This window comes from Archocentrus centrarchus, chromosome 22, assembly GCF_007364275.1.
Source record: "Archocentrus centrarchus isolate MPI-CPG fArcCen1 chromosome 22, fArcCen1, whole genome shotgun sequence".
NCBI classification, from domain to species: domain Eukaryota; kingdom Metazoa; phylum Chordata; class Actinopteri; order Cichliformes; family Cichlidae; genus Archocentrus; species Archocentrus centrarchus.
The window spans coordinates 6,533,140-6,555,431 of record NC_044367.1 but is presented as its reverse complement, the minus strand read 5'-3'; the positions used below and the strand labels follow the sequence as shown (position 1 = coordinate 6,555,431).

At 39.5% G+C, this 22,292-nt stretch overlaps 2 protein-coding genes across 2 annotated transcripts in view; one reads left to right on the top strand and one right to left on the bottom strand.

Moving 5' to 3' along the window:
* Positions 1 to 6,897, top strand: part of strn3 (striatin, calmodulin binding protein 3) — a 36,049-nt gene extending 29,152 nt beyond the window's left edge. The window contains exon 17 of the transcript XR_004019025.1: positions 6,861 to 6,897. The gene's annotated coding sequence lies outside the window, so the exon portion shown is untranslated. The remainder of the gene's footprint in view (positions 1 to 6,860) is intronic.
* coch (coagulation factor C homolog, cochlin (Limulus polyphemus)) lies at positions 1,739 to 22,092 on the bottom strand. The gene is made up of 15 exons (XM_030718274.1): positions 21,960 to 22,092; positions 20,292 to 20,346; positions 20,167 to 20,211; positions 16,624 to 16,780; positions 15,537 to 15,670; positions 15,009 to 15,080; positions 8,887 to 8,943; positions 7,829 to 7,976; positions 6,936 to 7,039; positions 6,058 to 6,284; positions 4,745 to 4,859; positions 4,287 to 4,430; positions 4,053 to 4,209; positions 3,591 to 3,685; positions 1,739 to 2,983 (listed from the first exon to the last, which is right to left on the bottom strand). Exons 2-15 carry the CDS (start codon positions 20,323 to 20,325, stop codon positions 2,811 to 2,813), a joined length of 1,662 nt encoding a protein of 553 aa, XP_030574134.1. The 5' UTR covers positions 20,326 to 20,346; positions 21,960 to 22,092; the 3' UTR covers positions 1,739 to 2,810.
* Between the last annotated feature and the right edge of the window lie 200 nt (positions 22,093 to 22,292).

Genomic DNA, 22,292 nt, shown 5'->3' with positions numbered 1-22,292 from the left:
GAGTTCTGTAGATGTGGAAGGTTTGGACACATTGAGATGTTTGTTTATGTGATGGTGGTAGATGCTACATGGAAAGTTAGAGGATCCCCAAAGTTACTAAAGTTCTTCCACTCTGCAGGAGCAAACAGCAGCACTGGTAACATGATGGGCAGCGATGCACCTATCACTGAATAGTATGATGTTGAAGAGCCCCCAAACCTGACTGGACTGTGACTACTTCAGAGTAGGAAGTAGGATGTTTTTATTTTTTTTGAGAAACAGTGCTAGTACACATCCATGCAGAGGCTTCAACTTACACCTCAGAGAGTAGCTACATTATTAATAGAGCAACAATGAATAATAAAGTAGGAATGGCTGGAAAATAATTTTTTGTAGTGGTTCATCCGTACCTCAATATTTCCTGTTGTCTTCATGCATTCTGGCACCAGATGGCGCCATTTCTATATCAGTAACACGAATATAAGGACAGGACAAAAACAACTCTTCTCAAATAAAGAAAATAAATACAATAATCTATTTTTTTCTTTTTTAATTTAAAGTGTAGGAACATTTTAAGACTCAATCCAAGGGATCTTTTTTCTGACAGATAAATGTCAGCTATAACAGATGATTTTGTGATGATTAAAAGCACTTACATTTAGATTAGAACCATATTCTGTCTAAAACTGCTTACAAGGTAAAAGTTATTAAAATACAGTAATTGTAGTTAAATAAGTCTGTCTGTGTAGACTCTTGACTTCATGTGAATCAAATCAGAACTATATATTTCTATGTATGAAGATGCATGAGGGAATATGATTAAGAAATGATGTTAAAGTAAGATACTTAAAATAAAAAGCCCCAGTGCCCCCACTGCAGAAATAGTCAACAGATTCTTTCTTAATTGTGATGTTTAAAAACACAACGACATTTAACAATAAATGATATTTTATTAAAATGTTGACATAAACCATGATGAGACGTTACAGAAAGAGACAGACTGCACCTTCAGGAAATCTACAGAAATCTACACATTTTCTACATCAGGATAATAACTGATGTGGCTTTATGTGGTTAAAAAAAAAAATGTCAGATGCAAATAGGAGTTCATTTCTGTGTTTACCAGAATTTAACAATCACCAGTAAAACATTTACCAAAAGGAAGGTCATAATCGAGCAAGGCTGTGAGAAACATGTTATTCTGCATGAAAAGTTCAAACCATCTCGTCCTACCTTTAGACTAAAAAAAAAAAAAAAACGAGCAGATTTTTTACACCTTCCTGCGAGGAAACGACTGCTGCCAAAGCTTTTATCCCCGCCAAGCGCTTCAAGATAAACAGCTGCTCTGTCGACAACTGACTCGCTGTTCTAAAATGTTCCAGAATAATCTCCTAGCAGCTCCTATTTGTGATATAAACAAGAATGTACAGACTACTGCTGCTGGATTACCCGTGATACTGAAAAATGCTCGACAAAAAAACATATTTACAAACAAGTTTTGAATGATAGCTTTTTACTCAGAATCATAAGGCCTATGTCATGACATAGCTTTCAGAATTATATCAGTATTACAGTTAAAGATGGGGGTTTCATATTACAACATTTTCCACAAGTTATGGGCTTGCTTTCTAATAATTATTATAATAATGCATTTAATGTATTCCATGGATTATGAATATATTACTAACACCCTTCATAGTCCATCCATCATCCTCTTCTGCTTATCCTTTTTTTCAGGGTTGCGGGGGGTGTGGGGGTGGGGGTGTGGGGTGGGGCTGGAGTCTATCCCAGCTGTCATAGTTATAGCTTCAGAATTGGAGCTGTCAGTGGAGTGTACAGTGAAGACTGAATGACTTTTTCCCAGTAAACTCTTGATATTGATTAGTTGTCTGATGATTTTCCAACAGCTTGTTGAAAAAAATTAAATAGAAATAATATGTTTAGTGTATTGGAGTATTTTATGTACATTAATGTCTTTTGTGTACTGGAGGATAAATGTGTACAGTATATATACAGAGTGCATGTATGTTCTTTCTGCCTTCTACCTTCAAATTGAGGACATTTTTATCATGTCTCTAGTTCTTCAAATATGCTCTTTGAGATCTGTTGTTGGTTTAGCCAATGGTAAATCTTTATAGAATGACATATTATCGGACCTGCACACGACCAATGAACCAGTATCACGAAGAACTGATCCAAGATCAGAGAAAGCATAAATAAGAATACAAAAAGGCTGCAAAAGTGTATGTTTGAACCATTGGCTGATTATGTAGCTCCTGACAGAGCACTGGTGGAACTTCACACGTCACACAGTTATAATGTATGGGTGAGGTATGCATCACTGCTTTCAGATACAGTGATCTGAGGTCAGTAAAGTACTGTAGACACACTTCACTTATACACCACTGAATTAGAGCCAATTAGAGCTACTCTCTGATTTGTGGAGAACTATGAATTTCCCAGTCAGCTGTATCTCATTGTAAATAAGCTCAGAGCACTTTAGATGGGTTTTATACTCTAGGTGTAAAACATATCAGTCACAGTATACTCTTAGTTCTGGTTGGAACAATTCAGGTGATATTAGTTTGGTACAACCTTAAACATGTCTATTTCTCTGAGTACACTGTGTAAAAGAATATAAGAAAAAATATATAAAAGAAGTCACTGTAGAAACTTTTGTCACTGCAGATAACTGTGCTGTACTGAGTGTGATATGTGAATGTAATAGTTGTTTGTGTGACTTTAATCAGATCTTTCAAAGTTTCTGATGAGGGTGAAAGACAGGGTAAGGGTCCTCATGGGTAAAGAAATGCAAACCCGTGTGTGTGTTCTCAGTTGTTCTCGGTGAAGTCTCTGCAAATGCCTCGCACCAGCGGTGGGATAAACTCTGCAAGGCCGTTGAACTCTCTAGTGAAGAAAGTGTGGTTCTCCTTCGGCTCTGATGACATCGCTCTGAGGTCATCCAGGGGTGCCCAGGCTACGCCCACCGAGAAGATGGTAATGCCTGGTAATTAGGAGAAACGGGTGATATACGTGGGGTGTAACTTAAGGTTATGCATACAGCCCGGGTCTTCTAAGTAGCATGAGTGAGTGTCTCACCATGGGGAAATGCCTCCTGCGTGACCTCACCAGAAGACACTCACTCATGCTACTCAGAGAACCCGGGTTATGTGCATAACCTTAAGTTCTTCATAGCATTCATTTCATGTCTCACTAAAGGGAAAGTACTGACTCCAGCATTACCAGACATGCCTATTAAGAATTCAGCTATCTCCACTAACACTTTACAGGGGTTGAATCCCTACTGGGGAAAAACCTGCACTGAGGACTGAATGTGACAGGTTAGGCACTGCAACATCCAGCTTGTAAAACCTAGCAAATGTGTGAGGTGAAGTCCAGCATGCAGCTGTGCACACCTCTTGAATGAAACCTCCTTAAATCAGTCCGAGGTTCAAAAAAGGTTGTTGACTGCTGCCCTAGAAAACTGAACCTAAGGAAGTGAGTTTTTTTACATGACGTCAGTCCAGTGTAACATCTATGGGTCAAACAGAATCAGCATTGATGGCTGACAAACCAAAAAAGGTTTTGGTTTATTGTTTTCACATACACACCTTGTTTATGTGCAGCCATTGCTGGGCCTCTCACGTCATCATACGATTGGCCATCTGTCACCACTATGAGAAAATTGCGACCCGGTCCTGTTCGCCTGCCAGAGAAAAATACAACTTCTAATACAAGAAGAAAACTCCAGAATGTGAATATAGTTTTGAGGAATTTAATTTGAGTATTTCCATTTTATGCCTCTCCGGTGTCATAATGCACCACGTTTTACTGACAGCTTCAATTACTTGAACATTTCAAACTTGTTTAAAGCAGCTGATTCGATATCACTTTATTAAGCTACAGATGCCAGAGATGTCTTCATGAAGCTACATTTTGTAAAGACAAAGATTAGCATTTCCTTTATCATTAATCCTCTCATAACACTGCAAGATTCCACAGTTGTTGGTTTCCAACAGTGGAAAGTTTCCAAAGTTGGAGCTTTGTTTAGATAAAAACAGCACCTCTGTTACCTGAACAGATTCTGGGTGGTGTAGCTTATGGCGGAACCGGTCGCTGTTCCTCCACTCATGTAGGGGATCCTTCTCAGAGCATTGATGGCGTCCTCCTTGTTTGAGTAGTCAGACAAGCCAAACTCCAGCCTCTGATCATATGTGAACTGCACTGCGCCTGCAACACCAACACAGCCAGTCAGCCAGCCAATTAATGCATATGATAATCAGCGGCTTGCATGCTGTGAAGCTGACCAATGTGAGATCCCACATCTGAGATTTCGAAGCTCCTCGCGATTCCTGCTAGGAATTCCAGGACAAGCTGGAAGTTTCCTTGCCCGACGCTGGACGACCCATCGATGAGAAAGCCAATGTTCACAGAATTGTAGCAGGTTTTACCTAAAAAAAAATTAATAAATACATTTAATTAGTTTTAGTAAAAATGTAGGAATGTTAATATTAATATTTGAGTGTTTTTGTGTAACAGCTGCATGTCCAGAAGCTACTTGCTGGTCTTATACAGTAGCTGTTCTTTTAAAACTCTTTTTTTTCCCCCTAGCACACAAAAAATGTATTCTTTATTTTTTTTGGTCAAGAATTGCTGGTCATGTCCTTTAAAAGGACAACTATGAATAGCTTACTGATTGATTATCAAATGTTATGTGCTATTTACAGACAGCAGTATTACAGCAGTTGGTGTGGGTGTGTCTTACTACAGAGCAGGCCATCTAGCAAACAGAGTCTCTGAATGAGAGGTCTGACATGTTTGGTGGTGCTGAACCAGTTGGGGATTGGATAACTGAAGAAGCCATTATCTTTACACACAGCCTGCAAGAGGACAGGAAGAAATTCATGAACACAAAACACTGTTTACTGTAATTTGATGAATGTCTCTTGGGTCAGACTGAAATATAATTCATAGAAAAATTAAATAAAAGCTTTGAAGAGCTCCATCAGTGAGAGGCTGCTGCACCCAAAATGTTGGCGGGAGCGCTATCGCAGGGCTTTTCTCCCTGCAGCAGACTTTTTAACCAGCACTGCTCCCAGAAATAGAATTAGACCACCATGATTACCACTACTATTAGTATCACCATGTGATATGCTTCATTTTAAGTAGGTTAAGTATTTATTAGTGCAATAAACAGGTGCAGTATGACAATTTTGTAACATAATCTATTATATATCATGTTCTTTCCTCCATTATTTACATATTGTTTGAACTGATTTTTTTAGCATTCTACTTTCTATTTTTTATTCTTATACTTTCAATTTTTTTATTCGTATAGTTTGTGCTTTTATCCTTCTTGGATGTTAGTTATTGTTTGTGCTCTGTATTATACTGTCGCCGCTGCTATACTGAATTTTTGCTGCCTAGTAACTGTTGCACAAAAGTTGCACAGCTGAGCATATGCAGCAGGACAGTGAATCAGAACACACCAGCAAGTCCACCTCTGAATGAAGGTTTTGGAGTGACCAAGTCAAAGTCTGGACTTAAATCAAATAGAGATGATTTGGCATGACCTCAAACAGGCCGTTCATGCTCCAAAACCCTCCAGTGTGGCTGAATTAAAACAATTCTGCAAAGAAGAGTGGGCCAAAATTCCTCCACAGCGATGAGAAAGACTCACTGGCAATTGCTGCAAACGCTTGATTACAATTCTTGCTGCCAAGAGTGACACAACTTATTAGGTTTAAGAAGCCCTTACTTTTTTGGGATATGTTTTCCTTTAATAAATGAAATCATAATTTAAAAACTGCCTTTTGTATTTACTCTGGTAATCTTTGTCTAATATCAAATTTGTAAGTGTGACAAATATGCAAGAAAAGAAATCAGGAAGTGGGCAAATACTTTTTCACAGCACTGTATATAAATTTTATATGACAGAAAAAAAGGAGCAGCATAATAAATCCACTTTAAGCTAAACAACAAGGGACCATTTAATCTCTCTGTATTTAATATTAGAATATCATCTGCTTACTAATGTAACATACTAACATTTATCTGGCATTTAAATAAAATATGAACCTTCTTCATGAAGTCTTTGTCTCGAACCATGCTGAGCTCCTCAGGTGCCGGTTTGGCCACAGACACCAGAAAGACATTGATCCCGCTCTCTCTGGCCAACATGGCCGCCTGCTCTAGGTCATCAGACGGCCAGCCATCAATCAGCACCATCATCACCCGGGGGTGACCCCGTCTCCCCCCATTCTCCTGGGAGAAAAAGGTCTCTGCTGTATGCATGATGGCTTTACCTGAGAAGACCAGCAACAAGATAAGTTAGAGAGATTCTAATGTGGTTAGAAAAAGGGGGCCTCTCCAGGTGGCTGCTAATTTTTCGTTCTCTTACTAGAGAAGAGAGCACAGGCAGGATGGAGACGAGTGTTAGTGGCAACTACTGACAGAAGGCTCTACAGGCCTCAGTTAGCATGTTAAATATTAAAGTTCATGACAGTACAATTATAACTCTAATTCTGAAAATGATGGGACACTGTAAAATGTAACTAAAAACAGAATGCAGTGATTTGCAAATATCATAAATCCATATTTTCTTCACAATAGCACACACTCTTTTTTTAATTTACATTTTACCCAAAGCATTCTTGAGTTGAATGTGAGGCCCTCTAATTGGCAGAAAAAGCAGCAAATCTACAACTGAGTGGTCAACAAAGAAAAATATCAAGTCGTTGGTCCAGTCAGAGTCCAGACCTCTCTCTGATTGAAATGCTGTGGTGGGACCTTAAGAGAACTGTGCACAAAATAATTCTTGCAAAACTCAATGAAATGAAACAACTTCAATTTATATTTAAGTTTCATTAAGATATGTGTAGGTGTGTGTGTGTGTGTGTGTGTGTGTGTGTGTGTGTGTGTGTGTGTGTGTGTGTGTGTGTGTGTGTGTGTGTAACCTGTGTTGGTGTCTCCTCCAAGATAGGCCAACTCCTTGATAGCAAACAGCAGCTCTTTAGGCTGACTGTAGTTGGTCAGCAGGAACTCAGTCCTGGGAGAGTCACTGGACACACATATATATACATATATTTAGGACGTACACATCTGCATTTGTTAAAGTAATGTGATAAATTTCCTGCTTCAGTTCTTTGTGGCACTGATTCAACAAAGTGTTGTAGTGAGTGGCTGTTACTAGTTACTGTTAAGTTACTGTTACCTTCCTGTCAGCTTGACACACTCTGACCTCTGGCATCAACAAGCCATTCGCTGGATATTTTCTCTTTTGAGATGACTGTGCAGGAAAATCCCTGCAGACCAGCAGTTTCTGCAATGGTCAGACCAGCCTTTCTGACACTAACTACCACGCCACATTCAAAGTCACTTACACCACCTTTCTTCCTCGTTCTGATGCTTGGTTTGAACTTGTCTTGACTGTCTACGTGGTCATAGCCATACTTTCCAAGAATTTGTACCTTACAAAAGCTTATATCTTTCAGGTTACAGGCAAATTTAATTTAGTCTTTTGGTTGTTAAGTTCTTTGAGATCAAAGTTTGTTTATTTTTTAAGATTAATACATAAACTTGTGACAAAATACATTACTGAAATGCTTTAATCCATTTTCTTGGAGGTTAAACAGGTTTTAAACATTTACTACGTGATGTTTAGATGAATTCCACTTTTATTTGTGCCAGTGTCCTCTGTTACTTACATTTACTCACCACCACTACCCCAAAGTGCCACATATCCCAAAACCTGCTAGCATAAAATACATCTTAGGGTGGTTTAAAGCTAAGCTAAAAAAAGATTGCTGTGAAGTGATGGAAACATGGATGACTCTCCAGTGCGCCCGACCTGGCCTGTATTAAACCGATATGAGGTCCTGTTGGTCCGACTCTAAGCATGGCCACCAGTTTGGTAACAAAGTTCTTCTGCAGGTTGAACCTCCGCTGACCAATGTTGTTGCTGCTGTCAATCACCATGGCAATGTCCATCTGACAGTCTGCCCACACACAAACGTAAAGATGTTAATTTTTTTTTGCTCAGCATTACTATTGATTTACAATTATTTTGTTTTTGTTTTATTGTTAACCTACTAAACTATGAAAGTTATAAAGCTAAAAAAATAAAAATACTGACAAAGCTTTTCTCTGTAAAAGTACTGAGGATTTGGGTGTATAGTTGCAATATATATGGATACTGGAAGATCATTTTAATAAGTTTAGAACAGGAGTACTCCTTGTATGCTTCAATTTTGATATATTTGTCAGAGACAAAATTGTTACAGGTAATCAAAATGTGCATGTGCAGATATATACAGATGACTCAAATCTATTTAACCACCGTCTACAGTTATTGTTTTGTACCCATTTCTGGTTGACTTTACAAACCATTGTTTAATAAATAATAACTTCTCATGGAAACATCACAAAACTATAGTTAATAACTTAATATAAGTTTTAATGTGTAAGCATAAATAATTGATCTCATTACAAAGGTAGAATATTGAACATGCTTTGACTGGAAAGAAAAAAAATGCACTGTTTTTTTTTTTCTTAAAGTGAACTTGAGAAACAAAACAGCAACATAAGGTCCATAAATATTTGGACACTGACAACTTTTGTAATTCTGCCTCTGTACATCACCACTGTGGATTTGAGATTAAACAATCAAGATGGGATTGAAGCACTGACTTTCAGCTTTAACTCAGGAGGTCTTACAACTCCCTAATTTTTGTAAAAAAAAAAGCCCCCAAAAATTATATATATATACACACACACACACACACACACACACACACACACACACACACACACACACACACACACACACACATATTAAGTCGATACAGTTCACAAAGAGATACTAAACTATTACTTTTTAGTTAAGAAAAACTATAAACTATAATGTACCTCTATTCCCACCTGCCAGGGCTTTCTTCACTGATGGCTTCTTCAGCAGTTTCTTTGCTGTAACACAACACACACATTTGCACAGTTTTGTAAAGACAGCCATTAATATAATGCATTCCCTAGCACCTCATCCACCCTTAACCAATATAACTACAGTACTGTAAATGATTACTGACACTAAGGGCTACAACCTTGGCTGTCACCTAGCTATAGAAATATGCACGCACGCACGCACGCACACACACACACACACACACACACACACACACACACACACACACACACACACACACACACACAAAGGTCAGCTGAGGTAATGCAGTCTTGCTGGTGGAAGCATCAAACTCCCATTGAGTCTGGAAGCCTCAAATAAAAGATGGAATAAGCAAATAGAGGCCAGGGTAAACACTGAGGGTGGTGGGATTCACTTTCAGCTGCGACCCAGCTGTGAGTTTCATCCATATTCGACATCTCTCCTGTTGCATTTCTGCCTTTAAATGTTGTTGGAGTCACCCCTATTGCTTAAATAGGAATGTGCAGTAATTGTCACGGGGAAAGGCGAGCGCTGATTCACTTTGGCATGATAAATCAGGGGGAGTACACATTTTCACAGCATTTTCTGCCTTACTTGTACTTTGTATAAATCCCCCCAGCTTTGGCATGTTGCTCTCTCATTAAAATCGTTAGTATCAAGTGGAACAAAGTCTGATCTTGTGGAACAGGTTAATTATATTTTGGAACAAGTTATTTACCTGGCAGAACAATTTGTGATTTTGTGGAACAAGTAATTATCTCAAAGAACCAGAATTTCTTTGATTAAGTTAGAATGACATGGCACGTTTTAGTGGAAAACGTGTAAATATCGTGTGTTGCAAGTTAAAAACTTCTTTCATCTGCTGACTGCTGTCTCTCTGACAGCATTCATCAAGAGAACAGCAAAGAAATAAGTCATATTGAAAGTTTTAGGATGAATGCATGTAATGTATATACTGATAATTTGTTTTTACTTCAGTCTGATCTCCTATTTCATTTTTTACTTTGTTTTTCTCTCACCTTTGATATAAGATCAGTGTAAATAAAGAAGCTACTTTTGGCTGCTCCTTTGTCACAGCAGGTAGCGCCGCGTGTTTGATTTGGCACTTTTACACCGGATGCTCTTCCTGATGCAACCCCAAAGGAGATTTGTGTCTCCGGCTGGAATTGAACCAGCAACCTTTTACGTGCCAAGTGAATGTGGCAACTCCTAATACTAATGGAAATAAAAATCTGACTAAAAAAAGTAAAACACATAACTGGATGAACTACTGAAAGGCAACAGTAAACTAGAAACAGTGCTGAGATCAGAGTGGTGAGTGTGACACCAGGAAAGCACAGAATAGGTGAATGAATCGTGTTGGCTCTCACTGCGGTATTGTATCACTTCCTGTTCCTGTTTCGGAGCACAGTGTTTTGCTGTCTGTTAGCTGTTATATCTGTATAACTCGATTTATCTGGATAATAACATATTTTAGTGTAATCTTCACCTACTTTAAATAGCATACTCTTTGCTGAATCACCTGTATTCACATTACTCACTTTATTTGTTTTTAGAAATTCGCTAGCTTAGCTCAGCTAGTAGCTTAGCCCTTAGCCGACTCACTACCAGCATGGCTTCTTCTCCTGTCTCTCCTGCACTTTCCTGCTCTGGGTGTCACATGTTTAGTTACTCCTCGGCCTCCTTTAGCAGTAACGGTACTTGTAATAAATGTAGTCTGTTTGTAGCTCTGGAGGCCAGGCTTTCTGAACTGGAGACTCGGCTCCGCACCCTGGAAAATCCTACATCTAGCCAGGCCCCTGTAGCGGGTGCGGACCATGGTAGCTTAGCCGCCGTTAGCTCCCCCCCAGCAGATCCCGAGCAGCAGGGAAAACAGGCCAGCTGGGTGACGGTGAGGAGGAAGCGTAGTCCTAAGCAGAAGCCCCGGGTACACCACCAACCTGTTCACGTCTCTAACCGTTTTTCTCCACTCGGCGACACACCCGCCGAGGAACAAACTCTGGTTATTGGTGACTCTGTTTTGAGAAAGGTGAAGCTAGAGACACCGGCGACCATAGTCAAATGTCTTCCAGGGGCCAGAGCAGGCGACATTCATGGAAATTTGAAACTGCTGGCTAAGGCTAATCGTAGATTTGGTAAGATCGTTATTCACGTCGGCAGTAATGACACCCGGTTACGCCAATCGGAGGTCACTAAAATTAATATTGACTCGGTGTGTAACTTTGCAAAAACGATGTCGGACTCTGTAGTTTTCTCTGGGCCCCTCCCCAATCAGACCAGGAGCGACATGTTTAGCCGCATGTTCTCCTTGAATCGCTGGCTGTCTGAGTGGTGTCCAAAAAATGACGTGGGCTTCATAGATAATTGGCAAAGTTTCTGGGGAAAACCTGGTCTTGTTAGGAGAGACGGCATCCATCCCACTTTGGATGGAGCAGCTCTCATTTCTAGAAATCTGGCCAAATTTATTAACCCTCCTAAAAACTGACTACCCAGGGTTGAGACCAGGAAGCAGAGTTGCAGTCTTACACGCCTCTCTGCCGCTTCTCTCCTCCTGCCATCCCCCCAAAACCCCCGCCCCATAGAGTCGGTGCCTGCTCCCAGACCACCAAACACCAAAGCTAAAATAAGCAAAAAGCTATTTAAGCATAAAAATTCAAAAACAATAAATAATACAGCTTCATCAACTGCACCAAAGAATAAAACAATTAAATGTGGATTGTTAAACATTAGGTCTCTCTCTTCCAAGTCCCTATTAGTAAATGATTTAATAATTGATCAACGTATTGATTTATTCTGCCTTACAGAAACCTGGTTACAGCAGGATGAATATGTTAGTTTAAATGAATCAACACCCCCGAGTCACAGTAACTGTCAGAATGCTCGAAGCACAGGTCGAGGAGGAGGATTAGCTGCAATCTTCAATTCCAGCTTATTAATTAATCAGAGACCCAGACAAAGTTTTCATTCTTTTGAAAGCCTGACTCTTAGTCTTGTCCATCCTAATTGGGAAAATCAAAAACCTGTTTTATTTGTTATTATCTATCGTCCACCTGGTCCCTACTCAGAGTTTCTGTCTGATTTCTCAAACTTTTTATCTGATTTAGTGCTCAGTTCAGATAAAATAATTATAGTGGGTGATTTTAACATCCATGTAGATGCTGAGAATGACAGCCTCAACACTGCATTTAATCTATTGTTAGATTCAATTGGCTTCTCTCAAAATGCAAAGGAGCCCACCCACCACTTTAATCATACTCTGGATCTTGTCCTAACATATGGCATAGAAACAGAAGACTTAACAGTATTCCCTGAAAGCCCCCTCCTGTCTGATCATTTCTTAGTAACATTTACATTTACTTTAATGGATTACACAGCAGTGGGGAATAGGTTTTATTACAGTAGAAGTCTTTCTGAAAGTGCTGTAACTAAGTTTAAGGATCTAATTCCTTCATTGTTATGCTCTTCAGTGCCATGTGCCAACACAGTGCAGAGCAGCTACCTAAACTCTGCTCCCAGTGAGGTCGATTATCTCGTCAATAGTTTTACATCCTCACTGCGTATAACTTTGGATACTGTGGCTCCTCTGAAAAGGAAAGCTTCAAATCAGAAGTGCCTGACTCCGTGGTATAATTCACAAACGCACAGCTTAAAGCAGATAACCCGAAAGCTGGAGAGGGAATGGCGTCTCACTAAATTAGAAGATGCTCATTTAGCCTGGAAAAAGAGTTTGTTGCTCTATAAAAAAGCCCTCCGTAAAGCTAGGACATCTTACTATTCATCATTAATTGAAGAAAATAAGAACAACCCCAGGTTTCTTTTCAGCACTGTAGCCAGGCTGACAAAGAGTCAGAGCTCTGTAGAGCCGAGTATTCCTTTCACGTTAACTAGTAGTGACTTCATGGATTTCTTTACAAATAAAATTTTAGACATTCGAGAAAAAATTATACATAACCATCTCAAAGATTATTCTTCATGTTCGGCTGCTTTCAGCACTGCTGGTATTTGTTTAGACTCTTTTGCTCCAGTTGATCTTTCAGAGTTAACTTCAATAGTTACTTCCTCCAAACCAGCAACATGTTTGTTAGATCCCATTCCTACTAGACTGTTCAAAGAAGTCTTTCCAATTATTGATGCTTCAATCTTAAAAATGATCAATCAGTCTTTATTAGTTGGCTATGTACCACAGACCTTCAAGGTGGCTGTAATTAAACCTCTGCTTAAAAATCCATCACTTGACCCAGCTGTCTTAGCTAATTATAGGCCAATCTCCAACCTTCCTTTTCTCTCAAAGATTCTTGAAAGAGTAGTTGTAAAACAGCTAACTGATCATCTGCAGAGGAACGGTTTATTTGAAGAGTTTCAGTCAGGTTTCAGAATTCATCACAGTACAGAAACAGCATTAGTGAAGGTTACAAATGATCTTCTTAGAGCCTCTGACAGTGGACTCATCTCTGTTCTTGTCCTGTTGGACCTCAGTGCAGCTTTTGATACTGTTGACCATAACATTTTATTACAGAGATTAGAGCTTGCTATAGGTATTAAAGGTACTGCACTGCAGTGGTTTGAATCATATTTATCTCATAGACTCCAATTTGTTCATGTAAATGGGGAGTCTTCTTCAGACAGTAAGGTTAATTATGGAGTTCCACAGGGTTCTGTGCTAGGACCAATTTTATTTACATTATACATGCTTCCCTTAGGCAGTATTATTAGAAAGCACTGCATCAATTTTCATTGTTATGCAGATGATACTCAGCTTTACCTATCAATGAAGCCAGATGACACACATCAATTAATTAAACTGCAGGAATGTCTTAAAGACATTAAGGCCTGGATGACCTCTAATTTCCTGCTTCTAAATTCAGATAAAACTGAAATTCTTGTTCTCGGCCCCACAAATCTTAGAAACATGGTGTCTAACCAGATACTTACTCTGGATGGCATTACTTTGGCCTCCAGTAACACTGTGAGAAATCTTGGAGTCATTTTTGACCAGGATATGTCCTTCAATGCACATATTAAACAAATATGTAGGACCGCTTTTTTGCATTTGCGCAATATTTCTAAAATTAGAAACATCCTTTCTCAGAGTGATGCTGAAAAGCTCATTCATGCATTTATTTCTTCTAGGCTGGATTATTGTAATTCATTATTATCAGGCTGTCCTAAAAGCTTTCTGAAAAGCCTTCAGCTGATCCAAAATGCTGCAGCTAGAGTACTGACAGGGACTAGAAAGAGAGAGCAGATTTCTCCCATATTGGCTTCTCTTCATTGGCTCCCTGTTAAATCTAGAATAGAATTTAAAATTCTTCTCCTCACATACAAGGTCTTGAATAATCAGGCACCATCTTATCTCAAAGACCTCATAGTACCATATCACCCCAACAGAGCACTTCGCTCTCAGTATGCTGGCTTACTTGTGGTTCCTCGGATACTTAAGAGTAGAATGGGAGGCAGAGCCTTCAGCTTTCAGGCGCCTCTTCTGTGGAACCAGCTTCCAGCTTGGATTCGGGAGACAGACACCCTCTCTATTTTTAAGATTAGGCTTAAAACTTTCCTTTATGATCAAGCTTATAGTTAGGGCTGGATCAGGTGACCCTGAACCATCCCTTAGTTATGCTGCTATAGGCCTAGGCTGCTGGGGGGTTCACATAATGCACTGTTTCTCATTCACCTTATTTACTTTGTTTATACTCCACTCTGCATTTAATCATTAATTGATATTAATCTCTGGCTCTCTTCCACAGCATGTCTTTTCTCTCCCCTCAGCCCAACTGGTCGCGGCAGATGACTGCCCCTCCCTGAGCCTGGTTCTGCTGGAGGTTTCTTCCTGTTAAAAGGGAGTTTTTCCTTCCCACTGTCGCCAAGTGCTTGCTCATAGGGGGTCGTTTTGACTGTTGGGTTTTCTCTGTATTATTGTAGGGTCTTTACCCACAATACAAAGCGCCTTGAGGCGACAGTTTGTTGTGATTTGGCGCTATATAAATAAAATTGAATTGAATTGAATTGAATTGAATTGCAATAAAAGCAGAACACAGAAGCAGAAGGAAATAATGTTTTTAGTAGTATATGATGGTGTTTATCTTACCTGGTTGTGCAGCTGCAGGAAGAGCTGTGGTGCTGGTCTCACTGGTTAACTCTTGTGGAACAATAATGGGCTCTAAAACAGCAGATACGGGAAAGAGTGGAAAAGATGAACATCATTCACACCTGTGATGAAATTAATTAAAAATAAGTGTGGTTTGGGTTTTTTGTTTGTTTTTGCTTGTCCCCTGCTAATTTGCAGATTTTAAAATAAAAATCTAATTTTTTTCAACTGTATTATTACACATAAAGCTATCCAGTACTACTTAAATGTTTAAAATGATTGCAATATAATGTATATAGGATTCTGAACTCACTACTCTTGGTACTTTAAGCATATCTTGATCTAGTTACACTTTTGCACTATTAGGCTATTTAAATTGGATTATTCATTTTCTACACTGTATTTATTTGTATCACATATTCTAATTTCAAGTGCTTATTTGACAAAGGGTCAATTACAGCGCGATTCAAGAGATTCAGCTAACATTTGTGTCATACTGAATTAATTCATCCACAAATTAAAACCTACTGGTGAGGCTGAAGGAGGCGGTCCAGTGAGACAGAGCCTGTGAGTGGACGCCGTGCGCGTACGAGCTCATGTAGTTGTGTCGTCCCTGCAGCTTATGAACTCTAACAGGGCCTCCAGCCGGCCCTAGGATACCTCTGTATGAAAAAATAAAAAAGGGGAAGCAGACCATGACAGAAATACAAGATAACCACTAACAGTTATGAGAGTTGCTACTAAGGAAGTCAGTTTGCTGATTGATATGCATTTACAATCACACCTGACCTGAAGCAGCCGGACTGAGATCCTGTTAAAAAAATAGATTTGTGCTTGAAAACATAAATCAGAAATGTGCACAATGAGAGCAGGAAGATCTTGTCATAAAGGTGAAAATTAAAATAAAAACAATTCACAGGACAAGAAAAAAAGACATCCATGAAGGAGGAAAAACGATTAAAAAGAATTTTTTTTCTCAGGGGGCCATCGAGGCCCTCTGCAGGAGAATGAGGAGGTCACTCAGGGCTGAGAACTTAATCCTCTTTTCAAGCACATTCCTTCATGGTGTTGGTGTTTTGTTAAGGTTCAGCAGGCACCAGGACTCACACTGCTCTCTATTATGTCACATCTTGGCAGCTGAACACAGAGTCTGATCCACGTGTTTGAAAATCTACACTGAATCCACCAGAAACAATCCTCACTGCACCTGCCCCCAAATACCCCAGTGTGATAAAGTGTTCACTGCTCTGAAGCATTAACAGTCAGTCTTAAAAACAAGGAAGTAATCAGAGGACCCCCCCAAATAAATAAATAAATGAAGAAACTGAATAAGGATTCTCTCTGTTTTCTATTTTTATTTAATTAATGTATTGTTTCTTTTTCTGTGGCTTCCCTTCTCTGGTCCTTTTCATCATGTCACACTCCTGTGAATGTTAACATGGTTTCATTGTGTTGCAGCTAACGGCCTTTTAAACCAAACATGTAAGACACTTTCTGTTTCAGTGTTTTCAGTGATGACTGAAAAATCAGCTCACGCTTGCTGTAATGTGTAACTAAAACATGTTGTGGTGGAAATTCAAGATAAACTACAGCAGTTATGAAAGGAAAGCTGTACCTATGGACAGCGGCTCCACAGATGGATGAGACAGCGGCGTAGACTCCCGTCCCAAACACAGACATCCTCGACTGCATGCACCGTGGGGGGCATAAAACCACCACAGTGTCCTGGGTCAGGTCTGCTCCACGTGTTGTACAGGTCACTGGATCAGGCACTGAGTAGAAAACAAGATATGCAGTCAAAATACTTTGTTACAAGTTAAAATCCTTGATGTAGGCGATAGGTGTTAATGACTGTGGGAGCATCATTTTCCTGTTTCTTGGTGGAACTACTTTCATCTTCTGTATATACAGTGGGCTAGTTTACTACAGGGGCAAGACCGAGCAATTTAAAGATAATAATCTGTCGCACACACAGAAATATTCAAAAAACTATAGAGGGAAAAAGAAAAAACAGTAAGATGAAAATGTGGTAAAATGACAGAATACAATGGAACTAAAAGGATTTATTATAATAAACCTATACTATTAATTTCATTATAAAATGATTGTCTAAAAAGATGAAAGGGCTGTTAAATTAGCATATCTTGATATATTTAAGCTGTATAAAAAATGCATGTGTAAAAGGAAAAAAATTGCTTGTCTTACATAATACTGTTAAGGGAGCCAGTAATTCTTTGAAATTCAGTTAGAATAATAAATGTGCTTTTTTTTTTTTAAAGGATTGAAAGCATAAAAAATTCAGTTTTTATGAATCAAGCTCAACATAAACACAAAAGAAGAAACATACTGGAAGGTTTCCAGTTACCCACAGAGACGCTGAGGGAATGGAATGAAAAACCAAAATAATTAATCAGAAGTTTTAGCTGGCTGGTTAGAAAAGTATCCTAGTTACATACTTCTGTTCATATTTATGTCACATTAACTAATATTAGCTGCTTGTGTTGAAACATATCTGCTGCCAGTAGCTTTTAAAAGTCTGCTCAGGCTTTAGCTAAATCATTGTTAACAGGAATCCACCCCCTGCTAACAGGGCACTAATTATACTACATGAAGGAAGGACAAGTCACTTTCTTGATGAATCCAGCAGTTCTAGTCAGAAGTTTATGTACACTCATTAAGGGCATGAATATCAGGGTAATTTTGGGCTTTTTTTTTTATCAATTATTTTTATTTTAATTATGAATCCACAAATGTGCAAACAAATAAAACATCATGAAAAGGAGAGAAATAAGGCACTTAAATATAATTATAGAACATACACGCACCCCACCCCCCACCCCAAATCAATCCATGGCGGCCCCAACCCCACCCACCCTGGATCTCAAAACAACTGGAATCACGAAAATAAAAGATACAATTAAGTAGCTGAAAATAAAACATACAGTCACCAGATTAGATGTTTTACTTTTTCCTTAACCAGAGTGTAAGCTGCATCCCATGCTCTTATTGTTTTCTGGCTGGCCGCATGCATCCTGGCTACTGATCGCTCCATCATAACAATATCTAAGAAAGAATTGGCCCACTGTTGCCACGGCAATGTGTGAGGTGGTTGCCATCTCAGTGCCAACATCTTCTTAGCTGCCGTAAGGCCAGCCCATAGTAAATGTTCTTAATGGGAGGAGATCCCTAGTTTGGAATCATCGTTGAGTAGGAGTAAGGATGGAGATAACGGAATGTTGACCTGAAGCAAACCACTCAAGGTGGTGGAGATTTGTCTCCAGAAAATCGTCACACTAGGACAATCCCAATACATATGCATAAATGATCTTAAAGTATTAAGTGAGCATAAATCGCAATTTGGAGAGGTAATGATTTTCATAGCATGACGCTTCCTGGGCGTTAAATGAAGCCTATGTATGAATTTAAAATGTATGAGCTGGTGGTCAGGGTTTTTGGAGGTGTTGTATAGATTCTCTCACACTATGTCCCAGTCGATTTCAGCCTCGCCCACAACGGAGAGGTCCCTTTCCCCATAGTAATTTTGGGCTTTTAATGATTTCGCTGAACTGTTCTTTTTCCAGTGTGGAATGGCTGCAAAGCATCTGTAATGACTTTAAAAAACAAGAATTTGGTGCACAGGTTTGAGTTTATTTTGGATTTTCTCTAATCCACATAGGGTCACATCGTCACACAGTCCAAGGAACTCAGTGAACATCTAAGAGGAACTGTAGATTTACACAAGTTGTGAAGGTATCTTGGAGCCATTTCCAAACAAATGCAGATTCCAAGATCATCAGTTCAAACAAATGTACCTGAGTACAAGTTATTTGAATGTGCCATCACTTTGCCAACGTCTGGAAGAAGACCCAATCTGTCACTTTCAGATGCGCGGAAATTGGTTAGGATGTTCTGGAACAACCCAGGAACCACCAAGGCTCAAACCTGCCAAGAACTGGAAACAGCTAAGTGTGTTTTCACCATGGACTGAGAGGGTCTTGACCAAGAAAGAAGCCCCTGCTCTGAAATCATGGACAAGCCAAATGCCTTCTGGAGAAAAATTTCACGATCAGATGACAAAGATTGAGCTATTTGGCCACAATGACAAGAGTGATGTTTGGAGTAAAGGTGAGACTTTCAAAAATTGAGAGCACAGTACCAGCTGTCAAGAATGGTGGTGGTAGCATCATGCTCTGGGGTTGTTTTGCTTCCAGTGGTACTGGTACACTGCATAAAGTAGTGCAGTGTACCAGGAGGAGGAGGACTACCTTCAAAGTCTTCAACTCCACCTCAAATCAAAAGCTAGACGGGTGAAACTTGGACACAGTTGGGTGTTCCAGCAAGATAATGAACCCAAACACTCTTCAAACTGGTTTTGGAATGGATAAAGCAGACTGGAATAGCCAGCCCAAAGCACTAACCTCAACCCTATTGAAAATTTGTGGACTGTGTTTAAAAGTCAGGTCTGTACCAGGAAACCAACCAATTTAAATGAACTCTACCAATTCTGCCAAGAAGAGTGGAGAAATATCCAGCCGGGATTATGCCAGAAGCTTGTTGATGGCAACTAAAAATGTCTTGTCAAAGTGTAACTTGCTGCAGGTCATACAGCCCACTCCTATCCTGATTACCTACTTGATGGTTTGTAAAATTCAAATTTTTGTTTCATTGCTATTGAAGCTCTTCAGATCATTTAAAATTATCTCTGGTGGCCAGACTCAGTCTGTGGTTTCTGTGGCCACCCTTCAGCTGATTCACAAGAAAAAAACATATAAGTATACGGAAAAAAAAAAAAAAAATGTAGCTACACTAGTTGGCATATACTGTAGACCATCAAATTGGGTTGCCAGAATGAAAGCTGTGAGTGTAAAGACAATACAAAAAATGTGTTGATTTGATTGACTGTATTTCACAGTATCAGTATTATTTTTACCAACATGTGGCTCCACGATGTGGTGGTTAACTAATTTGTCTTACACCTGAAAGATCCCCAGTTTCTCTGGTTTGAGACCAAAAGGATAGACAAAACCCACAAGCCAGTGTACACCTAATGCCGGTCTCGGATAAATGGGAGGGTTCTGTCAGGCATCAGTCATAAAATTTGTGTCAAATCAAGCCAGTGGATCTGGTGTCTGGCAGACTGGTATGTTTGAGGACTCACCGCTGGCTTCTGAGCCAAGCATTGAGGAGAGAAGGAAGAAAAGGCCTGAGGGAAAAAAAGACAGAACACATGAAGCTGTCATAATATCCAAGAAAGCAAACAAACAAACCAAGAACAGAATTTACCTGTCAGAGGCAGCAGGACAGACAGCTGAGGCATTTCTGCAATGATCTCAGTATACTGAAAAAAAGGTATTACATATGGTTACTCTAATAATAATAATGAGGATCTTTTTTTAAATGTTTTTGTTTTTTCTTACGATTGCACACACGGGGATTCTAGTAGCTGTTGCCTAAGGATGGCAGTGCCTAGCAGGGATCAGTTCAATATCCTGGGGGTTACATAGGCAGGTATGCAAAGTACTTTGTATGGCTGGGTACGTGAGGGTCAGCTGTGGCTCAGGAGGCAGAGGAGGTTGTCTGCCAATCAGAAAGTTTATGGTTTGATGCCCAGCTAATCCAGTCTGCATGTCAAAGTACCCTTGGGCAAAATGCTGAACGCTGAATTGCGTCCATGTGAGTGTGTGTGTGAACAAGGTGTTCAGGTATAGAAAAAAGTGCTTGTATGAATCGGGTGAATGAGGGTTGTAGTGTATTTATCATTTACTTTGCTCACTGAATGAACAGCTGAGTCTGGTGACTTTTAGAGGGATAAAAGATCTCCCAGGTCTCTGCAGGATAGATTCACCCAGCCTCCGGCTCATCTGGCCAAAAACAAGTCACTACTTGGATTTAACTAAGCAAATAGGTAAGAGCTTTGCACTGGTGAGAAGAAGAACATTATGTGCCCAAAACAAAGAAACAAGCTGACAACCTGAATATACTGAATGACCATGATTTTCCATCTTTGCAGTGGTTCTTCCCTGATAGCATGGGCATATTCCAACACAACAATGCCAGGATTCAACAGAGAGAGTGGTTCAGACATCATCAGACATTATTTTCATACATGGATTGGCCACCGTAGAGTCCAGACCTTTACCCCTCTGGGAATCCTTGGGATATACTGGAGATTACTTTAGTGGTCAGACTCTCCCACCATCAATAGAAGATCTACATCATCAACGTTAGATGAAAAATGAATGCAACGCTGGATGGAAATAAATCTTATGACATTATCAAAATGATAATATTCTACAAATGTCTGCCATGATCAAAGCTAAAGATGATCCAACAACATTTTTATTTTTTTTGGCCAGGCAGTGTATTTGGCCCACCTCCTGAGTGATAAAAATTACTCAGCAAGTTGGTCAATAAACCAGTCCACAAGCTAATTATGAATCAGTCAGAAATCCAGAAATATCGTTACTGAACCACACATCACATAAAGGAGGTAAGAAAACAATGTCGCCACATTGCTAAAGAGGAAATAAACCAGTCAGTAAAGGAGGCAGCAAAAAGTTAAATGCCAGTCTATAAGTTAAGAAGGGGTAGATTCCATGGCTAATTCATGAAATCAATTGTCATTTACCCAAAGTTACCCAATTTCCAGTCAGTAAATTAGTTCATATACACAACACATCATCACGATGAAAGAAATACTCATGGCCAGAAAGCAAGCCAGTACCAGTCTCTAAGTTTGGCAGTTTGAACAGTCAATAAATACATGAAAAAAAAAAAACAAAAAAACAAAAAACCCAAAATGGATTAAGTAAAGTAGTTAGTAGAAGGTGTAAGAAATAGACAGCCAGTAAGTTAAATTACTCTATGTGAATATGGATGTGAATCAGCCATCCTGTTATTCATTTAGCAGTAAAGATCTCTGTGCAGAATCAGCAGGAAACTCAGTCTTACTGATTGTTTCTTTAGCAGACGTCTCTGAGGAAAACTGTTCAGGCTGTTCACACGTTATTCCCTGGAAGAAGCAGCAGGCGGTAAGCTGACAGTGCTGAGCTGGTGTCGATCGCCTGGCGAGAGAGAGAGGTAGCCCTTTAAATAAGCTTTCTCTCTGACAACACACTCACTCATAGACACACACACTCATACACACACACTTCACTGATGTGACTTTAGAGGGTGAGGGAGGGGCCTCGGTGACAGGTCAACCTGAGAATGGGAACAGGAGTGAACTGAAGAAAAACTGAAAAACCAAAATACATCTAGCTATAGTTTACTAAAAGACTGAAT